The sequence below is a fragment of the Miniopterus natalensis genome, chromosome 6, assembly GCF_054644295.1.
Source record: "Miniopterus natalensis isolate mMinNat1 chromosome 6, mMinNat1.hap1, whole genome shotgun sequence".
NCBI lineage: Eukaryota > Metazoa > Chordata > Mammalia > Chiroptera > Miniopteridae > Miniopterus > Miniopterus natalensis.
In genome coordinates, this window is record NC_142086.1 from 26744332 (window position 1) to 26762160 (window position 17829).

The 17829-nt window shown below is 34.2% G+C and overlaps 1 protein-coding gene across 8 annotated transcripts in view; it reads left to right on the plus strand.

Annotated features, from left to right (window-relative positions):
- Positions 1-17829, plus strand: part of SENP7 (SUMO specific peptidase 7) — a 106653-nt gene that overhangs the window by 15890 nt on the left and 72934 nt on the right. For 7 of the 8 annotated variants that reach the window (XM_016199688.2, XM_016199689.2, XM_016199691.2 and 4 more), the window contains exons 3-4: positions 6833-6931; positions 10263-10360. In XM_016199688.2, coding sequence (XP_016055174.2) covers positions 6833-6931; positions 10263-10360 — 197 coding nt within the window. Of the gene's footprint in view, positions 1-6832; positions 6932-10262; positions 10361-17829 lie in introns of those variants that run through there. The other variant, XM_016199692.2, reaches the window with a different exon arrangement.

A 17829-nucleotide genomic window follows, 5' to 3' on the forward strand; every position in this document is an offset into this window, starting at 1 on the left:
CCTAGGTATGTGCCCTGACCAGGAATCGAACGTGCAACCTTTTGGTGCATGGGACGATGCTCTAGCCAACTGAGCCACCTGGCCAAGGTGGGTACCCAGTTCTTATAAGCACTTGCCTTTAAATTAATTCAAAAAAATTTTTTTTAATTGGTTTTTTTTGGCCTTTAAATTAATTTTAACCATATTATCTGAAGGTAGAAAATTCACATTTACAACGTGCATATATAAACATAGACAGACACAAAAAGAGAACAATTGAATCCAATTCTTTTTTTTTTTTGGAGACATTTACAATTTATACCTGTACTTGACAAGTAAAGTTCCAAATCTTTCCCTTTTTAAAATAAGGACAGATATTTTTAATACCTTGAAGAATTGGGTTGACAACTAAACAATGTCATAGGTCAATTCATTTATCTAAATCCTTTTATATAGTTTCATTTTAACTTAGGGGAGAAGCCTTTTAAGTTGTAATACAGTCTCTAATAGTGTTTTTCCCCGCATTCATTCGGCCTAATTATATAGCTGGCTTTTTCTAATTGTGTGTGCAAAAGATTAATTTAGAAGTATCAAACGATCCTCATCTTGGCCATCTTAGTTATAAATGGGAGCCTGACTGTAGTGGGCTTGTTGGTCTTGGAGCATTTTCCCATGTTAATTTTGAGATCTGTAGAGTCTGAACAAACTTCTGGGGAAAACCAGTGTTTACCTGCATGTTTCTGGACCAGCCAAATGTGGCTATCTCTATAGTACTGTTTTATGCCCTAGAGGACATTTTTCCTCAGGCCACAGTGGTAAACATTTTTAATGGCTACATTATCTTCCATTATATGAGAGTATTACTGTTAATTTAACCAATATCCTGTTGTTATAATTTTAAGTTGTTTGCAATTTTTAAATTATAAACAGTGCTGCAATCATTATCCTTATAGCTAACTCTTTGGAACATCATTATCCGCTAAATTATTCTTGGTCTTTTGTTAGAAGCTGGATGTAGATTAATTCAAGGCTGATCTCTCTGGATAGATGTGGAGTAAGAGTGTGAATATTTTGAATTCTGCTAATGGGGAGATCCGTAGTTTTTGGATTTGCACATGGGGAGCTTGATACTCTTTTTATTTAATTTTTCCCCCCCTATCACCATTTATCCCCTTTATGCCCTCTTCTACCTCCACCCATCAAAAAGATTTATTTTTCCTTGGTAAGTCATAGCCATACCTGTGGGCAGACCCCCAGTTTTCTTTAAATAATAGATTTATATCTATGTAGTATCTGAACACCTAAGTGATTAAAATTCTGAAGTTCTATATTAAGAACATGGCAAAGACCATTTTAGCCTGAATAGTTTAAAGAGTATATGTTAGTTCCTGGCTGGGTGGCTCAGTTGGTTAGAACATTTTCCCAATATGCCAAGGTAGTGGGTTTGATCTCCTGTCAGAGCACATACAGGAAGTGACCAGTGAATGCATAACTAAGTGGAACAAGTCAGTGTTCCTCTCTCTCTCTTTTTCAAATCAATAATAAGAAGAAAGTGTACGTTAGCAATTTGTAAGTGTCAGTGGAATCCAGCATATATTTTTTTCCTGGATTATCTGCTTTTGATAGCATTTTCTTTTTGAGGATATATTATAATGAATTAGGTTTGAAATAAACCTCAGAATAATTGTATGAATTGATTTGTTAAAAAGCTTATTTAGTATGACATCTGAATGTTAATAAGTAAAATAAATGTTCTTGAGCTTGTTTTTTGAGAAGTTATTACTGTTCTATTAATGTAAGTGTAGCTTGAAAGAAAAGGGACTTAGAACCCATTTTGCCTTAAAAGATTAAATTTTAATCTTTAAAGTATTATGAAACAATGAAAAATACTTAAGTATTAGGATTCCATTTTGATTCTTGTAATGGAATTGTAATATATGCGTTGTTGAATCATTAATACTTGGAATCTTTGTTAATTGTACACAGTTGAGACTGTGATTAAAACTTGTCTAAGAAGAGGTCAGATTGTTGCAAAAAGGCTTACATATTTTTGACTGGCTAATCATTAAGAAAAACATGAGTATAGAAAAAATTAACAGTAGTTGTACCCAAAATCTGCTTGCCATTTATATACAATATTAGAGTGAGAGATTTACTATATTGACCAGGAAGCTGAAGCAGAGGTTTTTCTGAAGTTTTAAATGTTTTTTGTTTTTTTTTTCTACTTGCCCAGCCAGTGTGGCTCAGTGATTGAGCATTGACCTAGGAACCAAGAGGTCAGGGTTTGTACATGCCCTTGTGGGCTCGATCCCCAGTAGGGGGCGTGCAGGAGGCAGTGGATTGATGATATCTCTCATTGATGTTTTTCTCTATTCCTTTTCCTCTCTCTGTCTCTAAAAAATCAATGAAAACATATAAATGTTTTTTTCCTTGCCTTTAAATAATTGCATGGTATTCCATTAAAAAAAATTAAATATTTGGAAACTATAAGAAAACATAAAAATGAAAATAAAAATCACCTCTTATGCCAGGCCAGCATGGCTCAGTGATTGAGTGTCGACCATGAACCAGGGCACATGCCCAGGTTTCGGGCTTGGTCAGGGCACATGCCCAGGTTTCGGGCTTGATCCCCAGTAAGGGGTGTGTAGCAGGCAGTTGATCAATGACTCTCTCTTATCATTGATGTTTCTTTCTCTCTCTGTCTTCCTTCCTCTCTCTGAAATCAATAAAAATATATTAAAAAAAAAATCACCTCTTACCTTTCAGAGATAATCACTGTTAAATACTTTTTGTGTATATTCTTCCATATTTTTTTCTGTACATGGTTTTTTTTGCATTATAATAGAGATCATTCTATATACTGTATATGATTTTCTGCTTATATTGGAAATAATTTTTAAGTTAATATGGAACATGTTTTTTGTTTTTTAAATTATTTTTATTTTTATTGGCGACAGTATTACAGATGTCCCCCATTTCCCCCCTCTGCCCAACCTCTGCCCCACCCCAGGCCTTCATCACAGTATTGTCTATTTTCCTGGGCTATATATATTTGCATATATGTTCTTCGGTTAATCTCTCCCCCCCCCCCCCCACTTGCCTCCCCTCCTAGAACTGTCAGTCTGTTCCACTGAATCCATGTCTCTGGACCTATTTTGTTTGTCATTTTATTTTGTTCATTGGATTCCACATGTAAGTGAGATACGATATTTGTCTTCTTCTGATTGGCTTATTTCACTTAGCGTAATAATCTTTAGGTCCATCAATGCTGTTGCAAAGGGTAAGAATTCCTTTTTTACAGCCACATAGTATTTCATTGTGTAAATGTACCACAGCTTTTTTATACACTCATCTACTGAGTAGGCTGTTTCCAGGTCTTAGCTATTGTATATAATGCTATTATTAACATAGGGGTGTATATATCTTTCTGATTGGTGTTTCAGGATTCTTAGTATATATTCCCAGAAGTGGGATCTCTAGGTCAAAAGACAGTTCCATTTTTAACTTTTGAGGAAACTCCATACTGTTTTCCACAGTGGCTATATCAGTCTGCATTCTCACCAGCAGTGTATTAGGTTTCCCTTTTCTCCCTATCTCACCAGCACTGTTTGATGGCAGCCATTCTGGGAGGTGGGAGGTGATACCTCATTGTTGTTTTAATTTGCATCTCTCTGATGATTAGTGACATTGAGCATTATATGTATATTGGCCATCTGTATGTCCTCTTTGGAGAAGTGTCTATTCAGGCCCTTTGTCCATTTTTTAATTAGATTGTTTGTCTTCCCAGTGTTGAGTTGCATAAATTTTTTTTCTTTTTTTAAAAATCGACTTTTAAAAAAAGAGAAAGGGAGGGAGAGAGAGAGAAACATGGGTTTGAGAGAGACACTGGGCGACTCCCTCATGCCTCCAACTGGGGATTGAAGCAGCAACCTGGTTATGTGCCCTGAACAGGAATGGAACCTGCCACCTTTTGGTGTATGGGACAATGCTGCAACCAAGTGAGTCACACTGGCCAGGACTGTAAGCTCTTTATATATTTTGGAAATTAACCTCTTATTAGATGTATCATTGGTGAATATGTTCTCCCATACCGTGGGTTCCATTTGCATTTTGTTGGTAGTTTCTTTCACTGTGCAGAAGCTTTTTAGTTTGATGTCCCATTTGTTCATTTTTGCCTTTGTTTCTCTTGCCTTGGAGATGTGTCACCAAAAATACTGCTGTGTGAAATGTCTGAGATTTTACTGCTTATGTTTTCTTCTAGGATTTTTATGGTCTCCTGAATTCCATTTAAGCCTTTTATCCATTTTGAGTTTATTCTTGTGCATGGTATAAGTTGGTGATTCATTTTATTTCTTTTATATGTACTTGTCCAATTTTCCCAACACCATTTATTGAAGAGACTGTCTTTATGCCATTGTATGCTCTTGCCTCCATTGTCATATATTAATTGACCATAATGGTATGGGTTGATTTCTGGGGTCTCTGTTCTGTTCCACTGATCTATATGCCTGTTCTTGCACCATTACCAGGCTATTTTGATTACAATGACTTTGTCGTATAGTTAGATATCTGGTATTGTGATCCTGCCAATTGTTGTTCTTATTTCTCAAGATTGGTGAGGCTCTTTGGGGTCTTTTTTGGTTCCATATAAAATTTTGGAATATTTGTTCTAGATCTGTGAAATGTGCTGTTGCTATTTTAATAGGGATTGTGTTTAATCTATAGATAGCTTTGAGTAGTATGGATATTTTACCGATGTTAATTCTTCTAATCCAGGAACATGATATATATTTCCACTTGTTTGTGTTTTCCTCTGTTTTTCTTTTTTCAATGTCCTATAGTTTTTCCAAGTACAGGTCTTTTACCTTCTTGGTTAAATATATTCCTAGATATCTTATATTTTTTGTTGCAGTGGTAAGTGGAGAGACAGAAACATCAATGATGAGAGAGAGTCTTTGATCGGCTGCCTCCTGCACGCCCCCTATTGGGAATCGAGCTAGAAACCCGGGTATGTGCCTGGGAATTGAACAGTGATCTCCTGGTTCATAGGTCCATGCTCAACCACTGATCCATGCTGGCCAGTCGGTATAATAGCTTTTTAATCTTCAGATATGACTAATCTTTGTTTAGGGTCAACTCATGAGTTATTTTGATATTTAGAATGAAACAGCCCACAATCAAATAACATTGCAATTTATAGTACAAAAGAAGGGAATTTGGCTTAGCCTCTAAAAAACTAAATATAATAACAGATTTGAGAAGCTGTTAAAAGGACACAAGTCACTGTTAAGGGTAACCGTACTCATATAGACTACAGTGTAGTCACAAGATACATGCATTTAGTTTATATAAATTCCAGTTATATATTTTGAGATATTTATTTTTATTGATTTTAGGGAAAGAGAAGAAAGGAGAGAGAGAGGAGTGAGAGAGAGACACGTCCGTTTGTTGTTCTACTTATTTATGCATTCATTGATTGTTTCTTGTATGTGCCCTGACCTGGGATCGAACCTGCAACCTTGGCATAGCAGGATGATGCTCTAACCAACTGAGCTTCCTGGCCAGGGCAAAGAGGTACATTTTTATACAGAATAGGTGTAAATAATTAAGAAGTTACTGGTTCCCAGGAGGGTTAATTCAGAGTTGCTCATGAAAAAAAAATAGTTGAGATATACTTTCTTCTAATTTATTCTGTCCTTTTGACTTACACTTTACTCTCATTGAAATTAATTTGTGGGTTGTTTCTGGTTGTAGTTGACATAGTGCTTATTACATGCTACATTTTGTAGGCTTAACTTGATGCTTAACCATTATTTATAACTTTCTCTTAATATGAAAGTTATTTAAGTTATAAACAAGTGATTTCAAACTTGTGGCTAAGATGGCTACATTCATTTGTTTGTTTATTTAGCTTATCATGAGCCATATACATTGAGGGTATAAAGGTGACTAAATGAGGGCTCTCTCTTAAAGTCAGGGGGAACCTTTTTTCTGCCAAGAGCCATTTGGATATTTATAAGATCATTCGAGGGCCATACAAAATTATCAACTTGAAAATTAGCTATGAAAAAAGCTCCTAGATTTATTGAATTTTGACTCCCACCTGCGGTTGCCTTGTCAGGGCCAGACCAGATGATTTCCCCACCCCTTCTTTAAGGACTTACACAGTCTGGAGAAGAAGATAGACATGCAGACATACAATTATAATATAATATGCTACATGTAATATAAATAATACAATATAAATGTACCAAGTACTAATACCCAGAGAAAGCAGTACCTTGGTGTGGGAGTGATGGTTGTATGGATAAAAGAATAATTTGAGTAGAATCTGAAGTATTTCACAAGGGAAAGACAAACAGAAGGACATTCTAGATTGAGGGAGCAGTACATGCAAAGTTCTAGAGATATAAAATAATATGATACGCTTGAAAAAGGTCGAGTAAACTCAGTGTGGTTGGAGTATAGAGTTTGTGATGTGTGGGTGATGTGAAAGAGTTTAGATTGTTAAGAGTTTTATCTGTAAGTAATGAGTATCATTGTTATATTTTAAGTATTATAGCCATACTTAGATTTGTGTATTAGAGATATTGGGGATAGCATTTGAAAGATTAGAAGAAACTGTAGGTAAGGGAATATTTATGAAGCTATTGTGATACTTCATTTATCGACCTTTATACTGAATGAAAGGCTTTTAAAAATATATTTAGCTGTCTGTAAATTAAGCACTAGTTTAAAACTCTTTAAAACTAATAGCAAAATATTAATGCAGGGTAATATAATGGTTCTGTTAGCTGATTCAGCTCTTATTTATATTTTAATTAAATTGATTATTTTCTCATTCTGGTTTCAGATAACAAAGATGTTAAATGCAAAACCAGAGGATGTTTGTGTTAAACCACCACTGTCCAAACTCAGAAGCTCAGAACGATGGGATCTCCCTTTGCAGGGGGTAAATAAAAACTAAGTTCTTTTAAGTATATAGTGTTATTTGGTGTTTTAAAAATATTTTAGTGAAACTGAATTTTTTATTTTCTTATATGTCCTTTTGTATGTTTTTTCTTTTGTTATTTATTTGTAGGTTTTAAATTAGTGTATTTCAGGCATATGTTGAACTCATGCTTTGAGGTTAAGGTCTTCAGTTTAAATCTAAGTATACCTTATTATGCATTATGCTCTTTCACTCTTGTTTTGTAAATTTGAGAGGGTTTATCGTAAAATGTAACACAACTATTTTTCAAAAGGTATTTTGATTGTAAATCAGGACTTTAATTTTATCACTATTAAGCATTATTATAGAGATCTCATAAATGAGGCTTAAGAGAGCACTTTTTAAGTATTGTCTTTTCTCTTGCCTGGCACAAATCATTGTGAATTTTTTAAAAAAGCAATTTTTCTCAGATTTTCCAGTTTATCCATTTGGTGCTGTAGTAGTCTCCTAGGGCTAATAACATAACAAAATGCCACTAACTGGGTGGCTTAAGCAACAGATATTTATTTATTTATTTATTTATAATATATCTTTACTGATTTCAGAGAGAGGAAAGGAGAGAGAGAAACATCAATGATGAAAGAGTCATTAATCGGCTGCCTCCTGCACGCCCCCCCGACTGGGGATCAAACCTGCAACCCGGGCATGTGCCCTGACCAGGAATCGAACACCAGTTGCCTGGATCCTAGGTCAACGCCCAACTGCTGAGCCACACCTGGCTGGGCCAGATATTTATTTTGTTACAATTCTGGAGGCTGGAAGTCCAAGATTAAGATGCCGACAGGGTTGGTTTCTCTAAGGTCTCTCTCCTTGGATTACAAATGGCCATCTTCTTGCTGTGTCCTCATATGGCCTTTTTTCTGTGCCCCCACATCCCCAGTGTTTCTTTCAATTCTTATAAGGACACTAGTTCTGTTGGATTAGGGCCCTGCCCTTATGACCTCATTTAAGCTTAATTACCTGTGGACAGGTCCTCTCTCATGTACAGTCACATTAGCAGTTAGGAGTTCAATATATGAATTTGGTATGGGGGAGAGGACATAATCAATTCATAACAGTAGCATTGAGTATATTTGTTTTTATGTTACAGACAAGAAACATTAACCATTTATTATAGCATTCTCAGAGGAAAGATTTGTCATTAATATTAGTTGCTTTAACATTATTTAAAAATTTAATTATTAAATAATTGTTTTGTATATAAGGTACAAAAAAGAAATAATACGTGGGACCATATGATTTCTGTTGACATAAAAAGAAAAAATATTTACATAAGATTAGAAAATTTGGGCTGCATTGAAAGGTACAAGGTGAAAGTAATAAAGAATCCTTCTTTGTCCCTTTTTTCCCTAATGGCAACCACCATTAACAGTTTTTTCTTTCATTCTTTTCAAGCAAAAAAAGCATATGCCAACATGCGAGTTACATTATTCTTTTGATTGTTGCAGAAAGGGATCATGAAATACATATTGTTCTGTGTTTGTGATTTTTGGTTAATAATGCAGGTTGAGGCAAAAGTAGGTTTACAACTGTTTGCACGGAAAAAGACATGGCAGGTTATAATTATTACAATAGCTTTATTAACTCTGTGTTTTGCTTATTCACAACTGTAAACCTACTTTTGCCCCACCTTATATATCTTAAAATATTTTCCATTTTAACATATATAGATCTACTTTTAAAATTTATTTTTTAAATGGCTTTGTAGTACTCCAGAGATATGCTATAATTTATTTACTTAGTGCACTGATGTTAGTTTTTTTTCTCTTCTCAGAGTTTTGCTGATAGAGACAATGTTGCAGTGATCATAATTTTTCATATGTAGGGAACCATTTTTGAATGGGATTACTGGGTCTAAGGAATTTTTATTTTTAAGTTTCAATAAATATTCCAAAATTGTCTCATAGAAAATTGCAGTAATTTATATTGCCACCAATGAGAGCTCCTATTTTCTACAAACTTACTAGCACTTGGCGTTATCACACAGTAAGATTGTTGCCAATTTAGTAGAAAGAAAAAAATTATTATTTTTATTTTTAATCCCCACTGGAGGACATGCTTAGAGAGAGGAAGGGAGGGAGGGAGAGAAAGAGAAAGAGAAACATCCATCGGTTACCCTCAGTAAGTGCTGAAGTGTACTATGTAGTTAGTTCTCTTATACCTTAGGCAGTTTACAAGGGTTTTAGGAGCTCTGTGCCTTGAGCTGGGGGCAGAGACCAAAATGTATTTTTTTCTATTATTTCATAGTCACCAAGTTTCATCCATGTTATAATGTGTCAGAATTTCCTTCCTTTTCAAGAGCAGATAATATTTCATTGTATGTATGTATCACATTTTGTTTATCCATTCATCAGTTGATGGCACACAGTTGATTTGCTTCCACCTTTAGCTGTTGTGAACAGTGCTGTTACGAACATGGCTGTACAAATATCTCTTCACGGAAGATAGTGTTTTAAATTTGCTTTGTATATCAATTATCATACATCCTTGTGAGATAGCTTCTATTATTACATTTCTTTTTTAAAAATATGTTTGGTAATTTTTTTTTAGAGAGAGAGGAAGGGAGAGGGAGAGGGAAAGAGAGAAACATTCATTGGTTGCCTCCTGCACACACCCTGACTGGGGATCAGTCTAGCAACCTAGGCATGTGTCCAACTGGGAATCGAACCGTGACCTTTTGGTGCACAGAATGATGCTCAACAAACTGAGCCACACCAGCTAGGGCCTATTACATTTATTTTCAGATAGGAGACTAATGCATAGAAATAAGGTAAATAATTTATTTGTCTAGATTCACACTGTTAGTGTATTAAATAAATCAATTTTAACTTCTGTTTCTAGTCAGATTAAAATCTAAACTCTGTCAGTAAGATGTCGACTCTTTCGTAAAATTTTTTGTGTAGCAATTCATAGAAAACCATTTGTAATCCCTTCCAAATGTTATAAATTCAGGTAATTCAGAATCACAGGCACTACTTAACTTCACACCTAATAATTTTTATTATTGCCTTTAGATTCAGTAAAAATTTTCATAGTTATGTAAACTTTAGAATCTCAAAATGTTGATTTCCTAAGTAAAGTTGCCTGGAAATTTTAAAACTTATTCCTACTATTTTTTGGTGGATTTATATTTCTCTACTAGCAAAAGAGCCAAGTGTTTTGTAGATTGCATTTTTCCTCCTTTGTGAACAACTATGAATTTCTTTATTTTGAATTTCTAAAACAAAAATTTAAGTGCCTTTTTATTATCATGTTGCTATATTTATTATTAAAATTCCATTTTTTTCCCTAGTGGGAAAGAAGTCTAAGAAACAAGGTCCTTTCTCTAGACTGTAAAAGTAAAAAAGGTGTCCGTGGGCGTCCTGTCACTTCTAAGACATCATCAGAAAGGTAAGATACATGTGTATGTGACTAGGATGGGGTTATACTATGTATAAATAGTGTGATCATGGGTGATGGATTTGTTCTCTTTGGGTCTCAATTAAACAACCTTTGAAATATGAAGATTAAATTCAATGGCCTCTAATGTTCCTTACAAGCTCTATCTTTCTGTGACTCTATCTTAAGTCCTTGTATTTGTGCATTTGGAACATCTTGATAAGCTTTAGCTGATAATGTAAGAGTTAATATAGATTGATTATAATGCTTGATTTGTCATTTGTGGTCTGCAGTGAAAAAGATGCTCCATTTAGCAACTGTGGGCCTGTAGTCATAGTATTAATGAAATATGGATATACTGGAATTAAATATATGGGAGATTTAGATTGTGATTATTATCAGAAGGAACGTAGAACAGTTAAGGGTTGGACATCAGCAAATAATTAAAAAGTTGTTATTGTACAAAAGGGTATTGAATTTTCTTTTTTAAAATAGTAAATGAATAAAAAATGATAATAGCAAGGTAAAGTCTGCAATTACTGGGAGATCACACAAATTAGAAGACTAATTGGAGTTCTTGAATATATTTCAGAGTACTCTATAAGCTACTACTCTGTCTTAATTCTCCCATGTCTGTAGGAAATATAAAAACATATTGGTGACCCCTTAGAAGTTTCTATACCCCCTGACCCTCTACAATACAAGGGATAAATTGTCATGGTGAATATGCAATGACTATGCTTTGAACTTCAGAATAACCATGAACTCAATTTATAGACTTGATTTCTCCAAGGTTATTATGATCATGTCACAAGTCATATTTGATTTGAGAGATGGGATACTAGAAGTAGAAGAATTATTTTTTAATGAAAATAGTCAACATTTTCTGAGGGTTTGCATGAACCCAGTTGTTTTATTTTATGGGAGAGATATCCTAAAAACTTTGCATATTTCAAAATTTATATCATTCAAATCTCATTTTCCCATAAGAATGCCTTTGAAGTGTTGGCAACAGGTTCTTTGAGTATATCAGTCTATTATTTCTTTAATACTGCCTTTTAATTTTCTTTCATTATCTCTAATATTTTACAGTTCTTTCCTAAATCACCAGCCCAGCATAAAGTGGCAATTGTTTGGCTCTTCTTATAGAATTTACCACATGTGACTTGTGTTTTAAAGTTACCGATTTTCAGGCATCTTGTCTGCATTAGCACTATGATGTCCATTTAATGACACTGTTAGAGGATAAAAAAAAAGATTTAAAAATTTAATAGCAGTAGATATTGGACTAGAAGTGCAGCCATAACCAAAACCATCATGTTTTTAAAACAAAAAGAACAGTGTTTCTGACATGATTCTGACAAAGGAAGGTGGATAGTTCTTTTTATTGGTCAAAGTGATTCAACACTAGGCAATAGTATAGGAAGTTTTATAGTTTACTCAACTAGCTACTTTTGGAATAATACAATGTGATTTTGGACAAATTGTTTAAATTTGGAGGGCTTTGTATTATTTCAGAATTTGTAGCTGTATTACCTTAGTTCAATTTCACGGAGTTAAAATGCTCATTCATTGTTTCTGTGTATTTGTGGGGAGATGTGCTTACATGTTTAGAAGTGGAATTAAAAAAAAAAATCTCTAATGTATGGTAGAGAGGACCTGACCAAATTGTAGTGGCATAAACTCAGGAGGGGGTACTTCTTTGTACTTTAAATTAGTTTTTCTCTACCTTTAATGAAGGTTCTGGTCCTTTTGATTCTTAACTTTTTAGACAAGAACGAATTTGGCTGGCTTATTCTCCAGGAATTTTTTTCCCTCTCTTGATCTCATTTTCACTGCTAATGAGCTTATAGAATTTGTACTCATGGACTTAGTTCTCTGGTAACATAACGTTGTTATCAAGTCACTATTCTTTCTACCCATTAATTATTCATCTTGGCATATGAATAATGGATTACATGAGTAATATCCTCAGGCTGGATCTGAATACCCTCTATTTATAATTATGGCAGCAAACATCTATTGACTGCTTATTATTACATGCCAGGAATTAGATTAGCCTGCATTATCTCATTTAATTTTCACAAGTCTATGAGAAATAAATAGTATTGGCCTTATTTCACAGATGAGGAAAATTAGGTCTTCTAATTTATTATAATGTGGAGGAATATTGTTAGTACATTCCTGAAAAACATATTTTAATATTAGTAGACTTAATTTTTTTAGTTATATATTATTGAGTTTTGCTAGGCTATCTGAAACATTTTATAAATTGCTACTGTGCAGGGAAGTAGAAGCAATAAAATATATCTGGAGAGGGGGAAAGAAAATCCTTTTATATTTGCATGACTTGCATGATTTTAAAACCTCTCATCCTATGTACTGTATTTGATCTCACTTTTGAAGATTGTAATACCTGTCAGTGTCTTTTTAAAATTTTTTATATATCTTTATTGATTTCAGAGAGAGGAAGGAAGAGGGAGAGAGAGAGAAAGAGAAAGAGGGAGAGAGGGAGAAAAAGAAACATCGATGTGAGAGAAAAACAGTGATTGGTTGCCTCCCGCATGAGACCCTACCAGGGATGGGGATCGAACCCGAAACCCAGGTATGTGCCCTGACTAGGAATCAAACCCAGGACCTTTGGGTGTATGGGACGATGCTCAACCCATTGAGCCACACCAGCCAGGTCAAAATTAACAGTTTTATTGCAATTTAATTTACATATTTTAAAATTTACTCATTTAAAGTCTATAACAATTTTAGTACATTTATAGAGTACCATGCCCACAGTACCATGGGCAGAACCATGCCCACAATCTAATTTTAGAACATTTTAACTCCCCTTCCCTCCAAAAACTATCCACTCTCACCTGTAGCCCAAGGCAACCATGAATCTGTTTTCTGTCTCTATAGAGTTGCCTGTTTTGGATATTTCTTATGCATGAAATCATACAATATACTCTTTTGTATCTGGCTTCTTTCACTGAGCATGTTTTGAGGTTTAACCGTGTCGTAGCATATATTAGTTCTTTGTTTCTTTTTATTGCTGAATAACATTCTATTGTATGGATATTTGTTGTTTATCCATTCACCAGTTAATGGACACTTGGGTTATTTCTACTTTTGGCTATTGTGAATAATGTTGACATAAATATTCCTATGTAGGTTTTCTGTGTAGACCTATGTTTTCATTTCTCTTGGGATTGGATTTTAGGATTGGAATTAAACTGTTGAATTGTTTTCCAAAACAACGCTACCATTTTACATTCTCACTGGCAAGTGTATGAGTTTTCCAATTTTTCTATATCCTTGCCAATACTTATTTTTCCTTCCTTCCCTCCCTTTCTTCCTTCCATAGATATCCTAGTGGGTATGAAACAGCATCTTGTGGTTTTGATATGCATTTTCTAATGACATTGAGTGTCTTTTCATGTGCTTGTTGGTCATTTGTATATCTTCTTTGGAGAAATATCTATTTAGATCCTTTGCCCATTTTATTTTATTTTATTTATTTTAAAATTTATTTTTAATTAATTTTTAAAATTTTTTGCCCATTTTATTATTTTTTGTCTTTTTACCCTTTGCCCACTTAAAAATTATGTTGTTATTTTCTTTTGTTGAACGTAAGAGTCCTAATTTATATAGCCTGGATATAAGTAATTATCAGATACATGATTTGCAGGTATTTTCTCCTATTCAGCTTTTCACTTTCCTGATGGTGTCCTTTGAAGCATAAAAGCTTTTCGTTTTGATGAAGTCCCATTTATCTATTTTTCTTTTGTCACTGTGCTTTTGTTGTCATATCTAAGAAACTTGCCTAAGCTGAGGTCATGATGATTTACTCTTGTGTTTTCTTCTAAGAGTTTTATAATTCTAGCTCTTAGATTTAGTTTTTTTTATCCATTTTGTTAATTTTTGGATATGGTATGAGATAGGCACTTAAACTTACATTTTTATTTGTGGCTGCACCATTTGTGTCCCAGCACCATTTGTTGAAAAGGTACCCATTTTCTTGGTACCTTTGTCAAAAATCAACTGACTGTAAGTATAAGGGTTTATTTCTGGATGTGCAACTTTTTCCATTGATCTATCTATATGTCTTTCCTTAGGCTAGTACCACTGTGTTTTGATTACTGCAACTTTGTAGTAAGTTTTGAAATCGGAAGTCATTCAACTTTGTTATATTTTTCAAGATTGTTTTGGTCATTTTTGGTTCTTTGCATTTTTCAGTTCAATTTTAGAATCAGGTTGTCAATTTTAACAAAAAAGGCAACAAAAATTTGCTAGAGGATGTTTGAATTTGTAGACTAGTTTAAGAAGTATTACCATCTTAGCAAGATTAAAGTCGATTCATGAACATGAGATAGCTTTCCACCCTACTTAGGTCCTCTAATTTCTTTAAACAGTGTTTGGCAGTTTTCAGTGTGTCTTAGACTTTTTTTTGTTAAATTTATTCCCAAGTATTTTCTTCTTTTTGGTGCTGTTGTGAATAGAATTGTCTTAATTTTATTTTCAAAGTGTTCATTTCTAGTGTATAGCAATTCAATTCATTTATATATGTTGACCTTATATGCTTGTTTAAGTTTTACTAGTTTTAGAATTTTTAGTAAGATTCCTTGGAATTTAGTTATACAAGATTATGTCATCTGCATATAAAGGTAGTTTTACTTCTTCCTTCCCAACTGGATGCCTTTAACTTTTTTGCTATTCTTAATTGTTCTGGTTAAAACATCTAGTACAATGTGAAATAGAAGTGGTAGGAGTGGACATCTTTGTTTTGTTCCTTCTCTCAGACTCATCAGTCTTTCACCGTTAAGTATGAAGTTAGTTATAGGTGGGTGTTTTTTTTAGTATTTCTTTAATTTTTTAGTTAAAAATATTTTAATGCTGATATTATTGCAGGACTCCCCATTCCCCTCCTTTGCCTACCTCCACCCTCCCCTGACTCCCCTTTCCTGGCCTTTACCAGATTATTGTCCCTATCCATGGGTTATGCATATATGTTCTTTAGCTATTTCCTTCACTCTCTTTATCCAGTCACCCCTACTCCCTTTCCCTTAGGCACCAGTCAGTCTCATGTATTCTAGAAGAAAACATAGATAGTAAAATCTCAGACATCTCTTGCAGCAATATTTTTGCCAATATGTCTTTGAGGGCAAGAGAAATTCAAGAAAAGGTAAACAAATGGGATTTCATCAAGCTAAAGAGCTTCTGCACGGCAAAAGAAACCATCAACAAAATGAAAAGAGAACCCACTGTATGGGTGAACATATTTGCCAATGATATATCCCATAGAGGTTAATTTCCAAAATATATAAAGAACTTATACAACTCAACACCAGGAAGACAAACAATCCAATTAAAAAATGGACAAAGGACCTGAATAGACACTTCTCTAAAGAAGACATACAGATGGCCAGTATACATATGAAAAAGTGCTCAAGGTCACTAATTATCAGAGAGATGCAAATAAAAACTATAATGAGGTATCACCTTATGTCTGCCAGAATGGCTACTATCAATAAATCAACAAGCAAATGCTGGTGAGGATGTGGAGAAAAGGGAACCTTTGTACACTGTAGGTGGGAATGCAGACTGGCGCAGCCACTGTGGAAAATAGTATGGAGGTTCCTCAAAAAATTAAAAATGGAACTGCCCTTTGACCCAGTGATCCCACTTCTGGGAATATATCCTAAGAATCCCAAAATACCAATCAGAAAGAATATGTGCATCTCTATGTTAATAGTAGCATTATTTACAGTAGCCAAGATCTGGAAACAGCCCAAGTGCCCAACAGCAGGTGAGTGGTTAAAAAAGCTGTGGTACACAATGGGATACTGTGTGGCTGTGAAAAAGAAAGAAGTCTTACTGTTTGTGACAGCATGGATAGACCTGGAGAATATTACGCTAAGTGAAATAAGCCAGTCAGAGAAAGACAAATACCATATGATCTCACTAATATGTGGAATCTAATGAACACAATAAACGGGTGAACAAAATGGAACCAGAAACATGAATACATGGAACAGTTATAGGTTTTTTATAGATGATGTGCTATGTTTGTGTCTCCCCAAAATTCATATGTTGAAATCTTAATCCCTCATTTGGTGGTATTTGGAGTTAGGGCCCTTGGGGGAGGTGTTTAAAGCACGGAGGTGGAGCCCTTATGAATGGGATTAGTGCTCTTCTAAAGGAGACCCCACAGAGCTTCCTAGTCCCACAGGAGGACACAGTGAAGTTGGCTGTCTACAACCTGAAGAGGGCCTTCACTGGAACCCGACGTGTGGGCTGGCACCCTGATCTTGGACTTCCCAGCCTCCAAACAGTGAGAAATAAATGCATGTTGTTTATAAGTTATTTAGTCTATGGCATTTTGTTATAGCAACCTGAAAAGACTAAGACATGCCCTTTTTCATGTTGAGGAAGTTACCTTCTCTTCCTGATCTGTTGGAGGCTTTTAAATATGAATGTGTGTTGAATTTTTCAAACGCCTCTTCTGCATTTATATTATGTAATTTGTGTCTTTTATTAAAATAATGTATTAACATGAACTAATTTTTAGATCTTGAACCAACGTTGCATTCCTGGTATAAATCCCACTTGAATCTGATTTATGATCTCTTTTATATGTTGCTGAATTCAATTTAGTAGGATTTTGTTGAGGATGTTTTATGTTTGTATTCAGAAGGGAAATTCATCTCTAGTTTTTTTATGTTGTTTTTGTCTGGCTTTGGTATCAAGCTAATACTGGCCTTGTAGAATGAGTTGGAAAATATTCTCTCTTCCTTTGTTTCTGGAAGATTTTTCAAGAATTGATATTAATTCTTTAAAGATACTAATTCTTCTTCTCCTAAATTTGATAAGAATTCTTTAAAGAAGAATTAAGAAAAAAAAGTTGGATAAAATTCGCCAGTGAAGCCATATGTTCACCAACCTTTGTGTGTGTGTGTGAAGTTTTCAAATTACAAATCAAGTTTTGCTTATTATAGCTGCATTCAGATTTTCTATTTTTATGAATTAGCTTTGGTAGTTTATGTCTCTAGGAATTTGTGCATTTTATATGTTATCTAATTTGATGACATATGTTTGTTCATAATATTCCATTATCCGTTAAATTTCTGTAATATTATTAGTGATGGATGACCCCTCTTTCATTCCTGATTTTAGTAGTTTGTGTCTTTTCTTTTTTATGCTCAGTCTACCTAAAGATTTGTTAATTTTGTTGATTTTTTTTCTGAAAGGACCAACTTTTGGTTTCAACAACTTTATTGGTTTCGTATATTCTATTTCATTTCTTTTACTATCATCTTATTTTCCGTATTCTGCTTGTTTTGGACATAAGTCTAGTTAACATCACATGTAGTTACATATTTTTTTGGTCATGAGCACTTTTAGATTTACTTTCTTAGCAACTTTCAAATATACAATGTAGTATTAACTATAGTTACTATGCTGCACATTACATCCCCATGACTTATTTT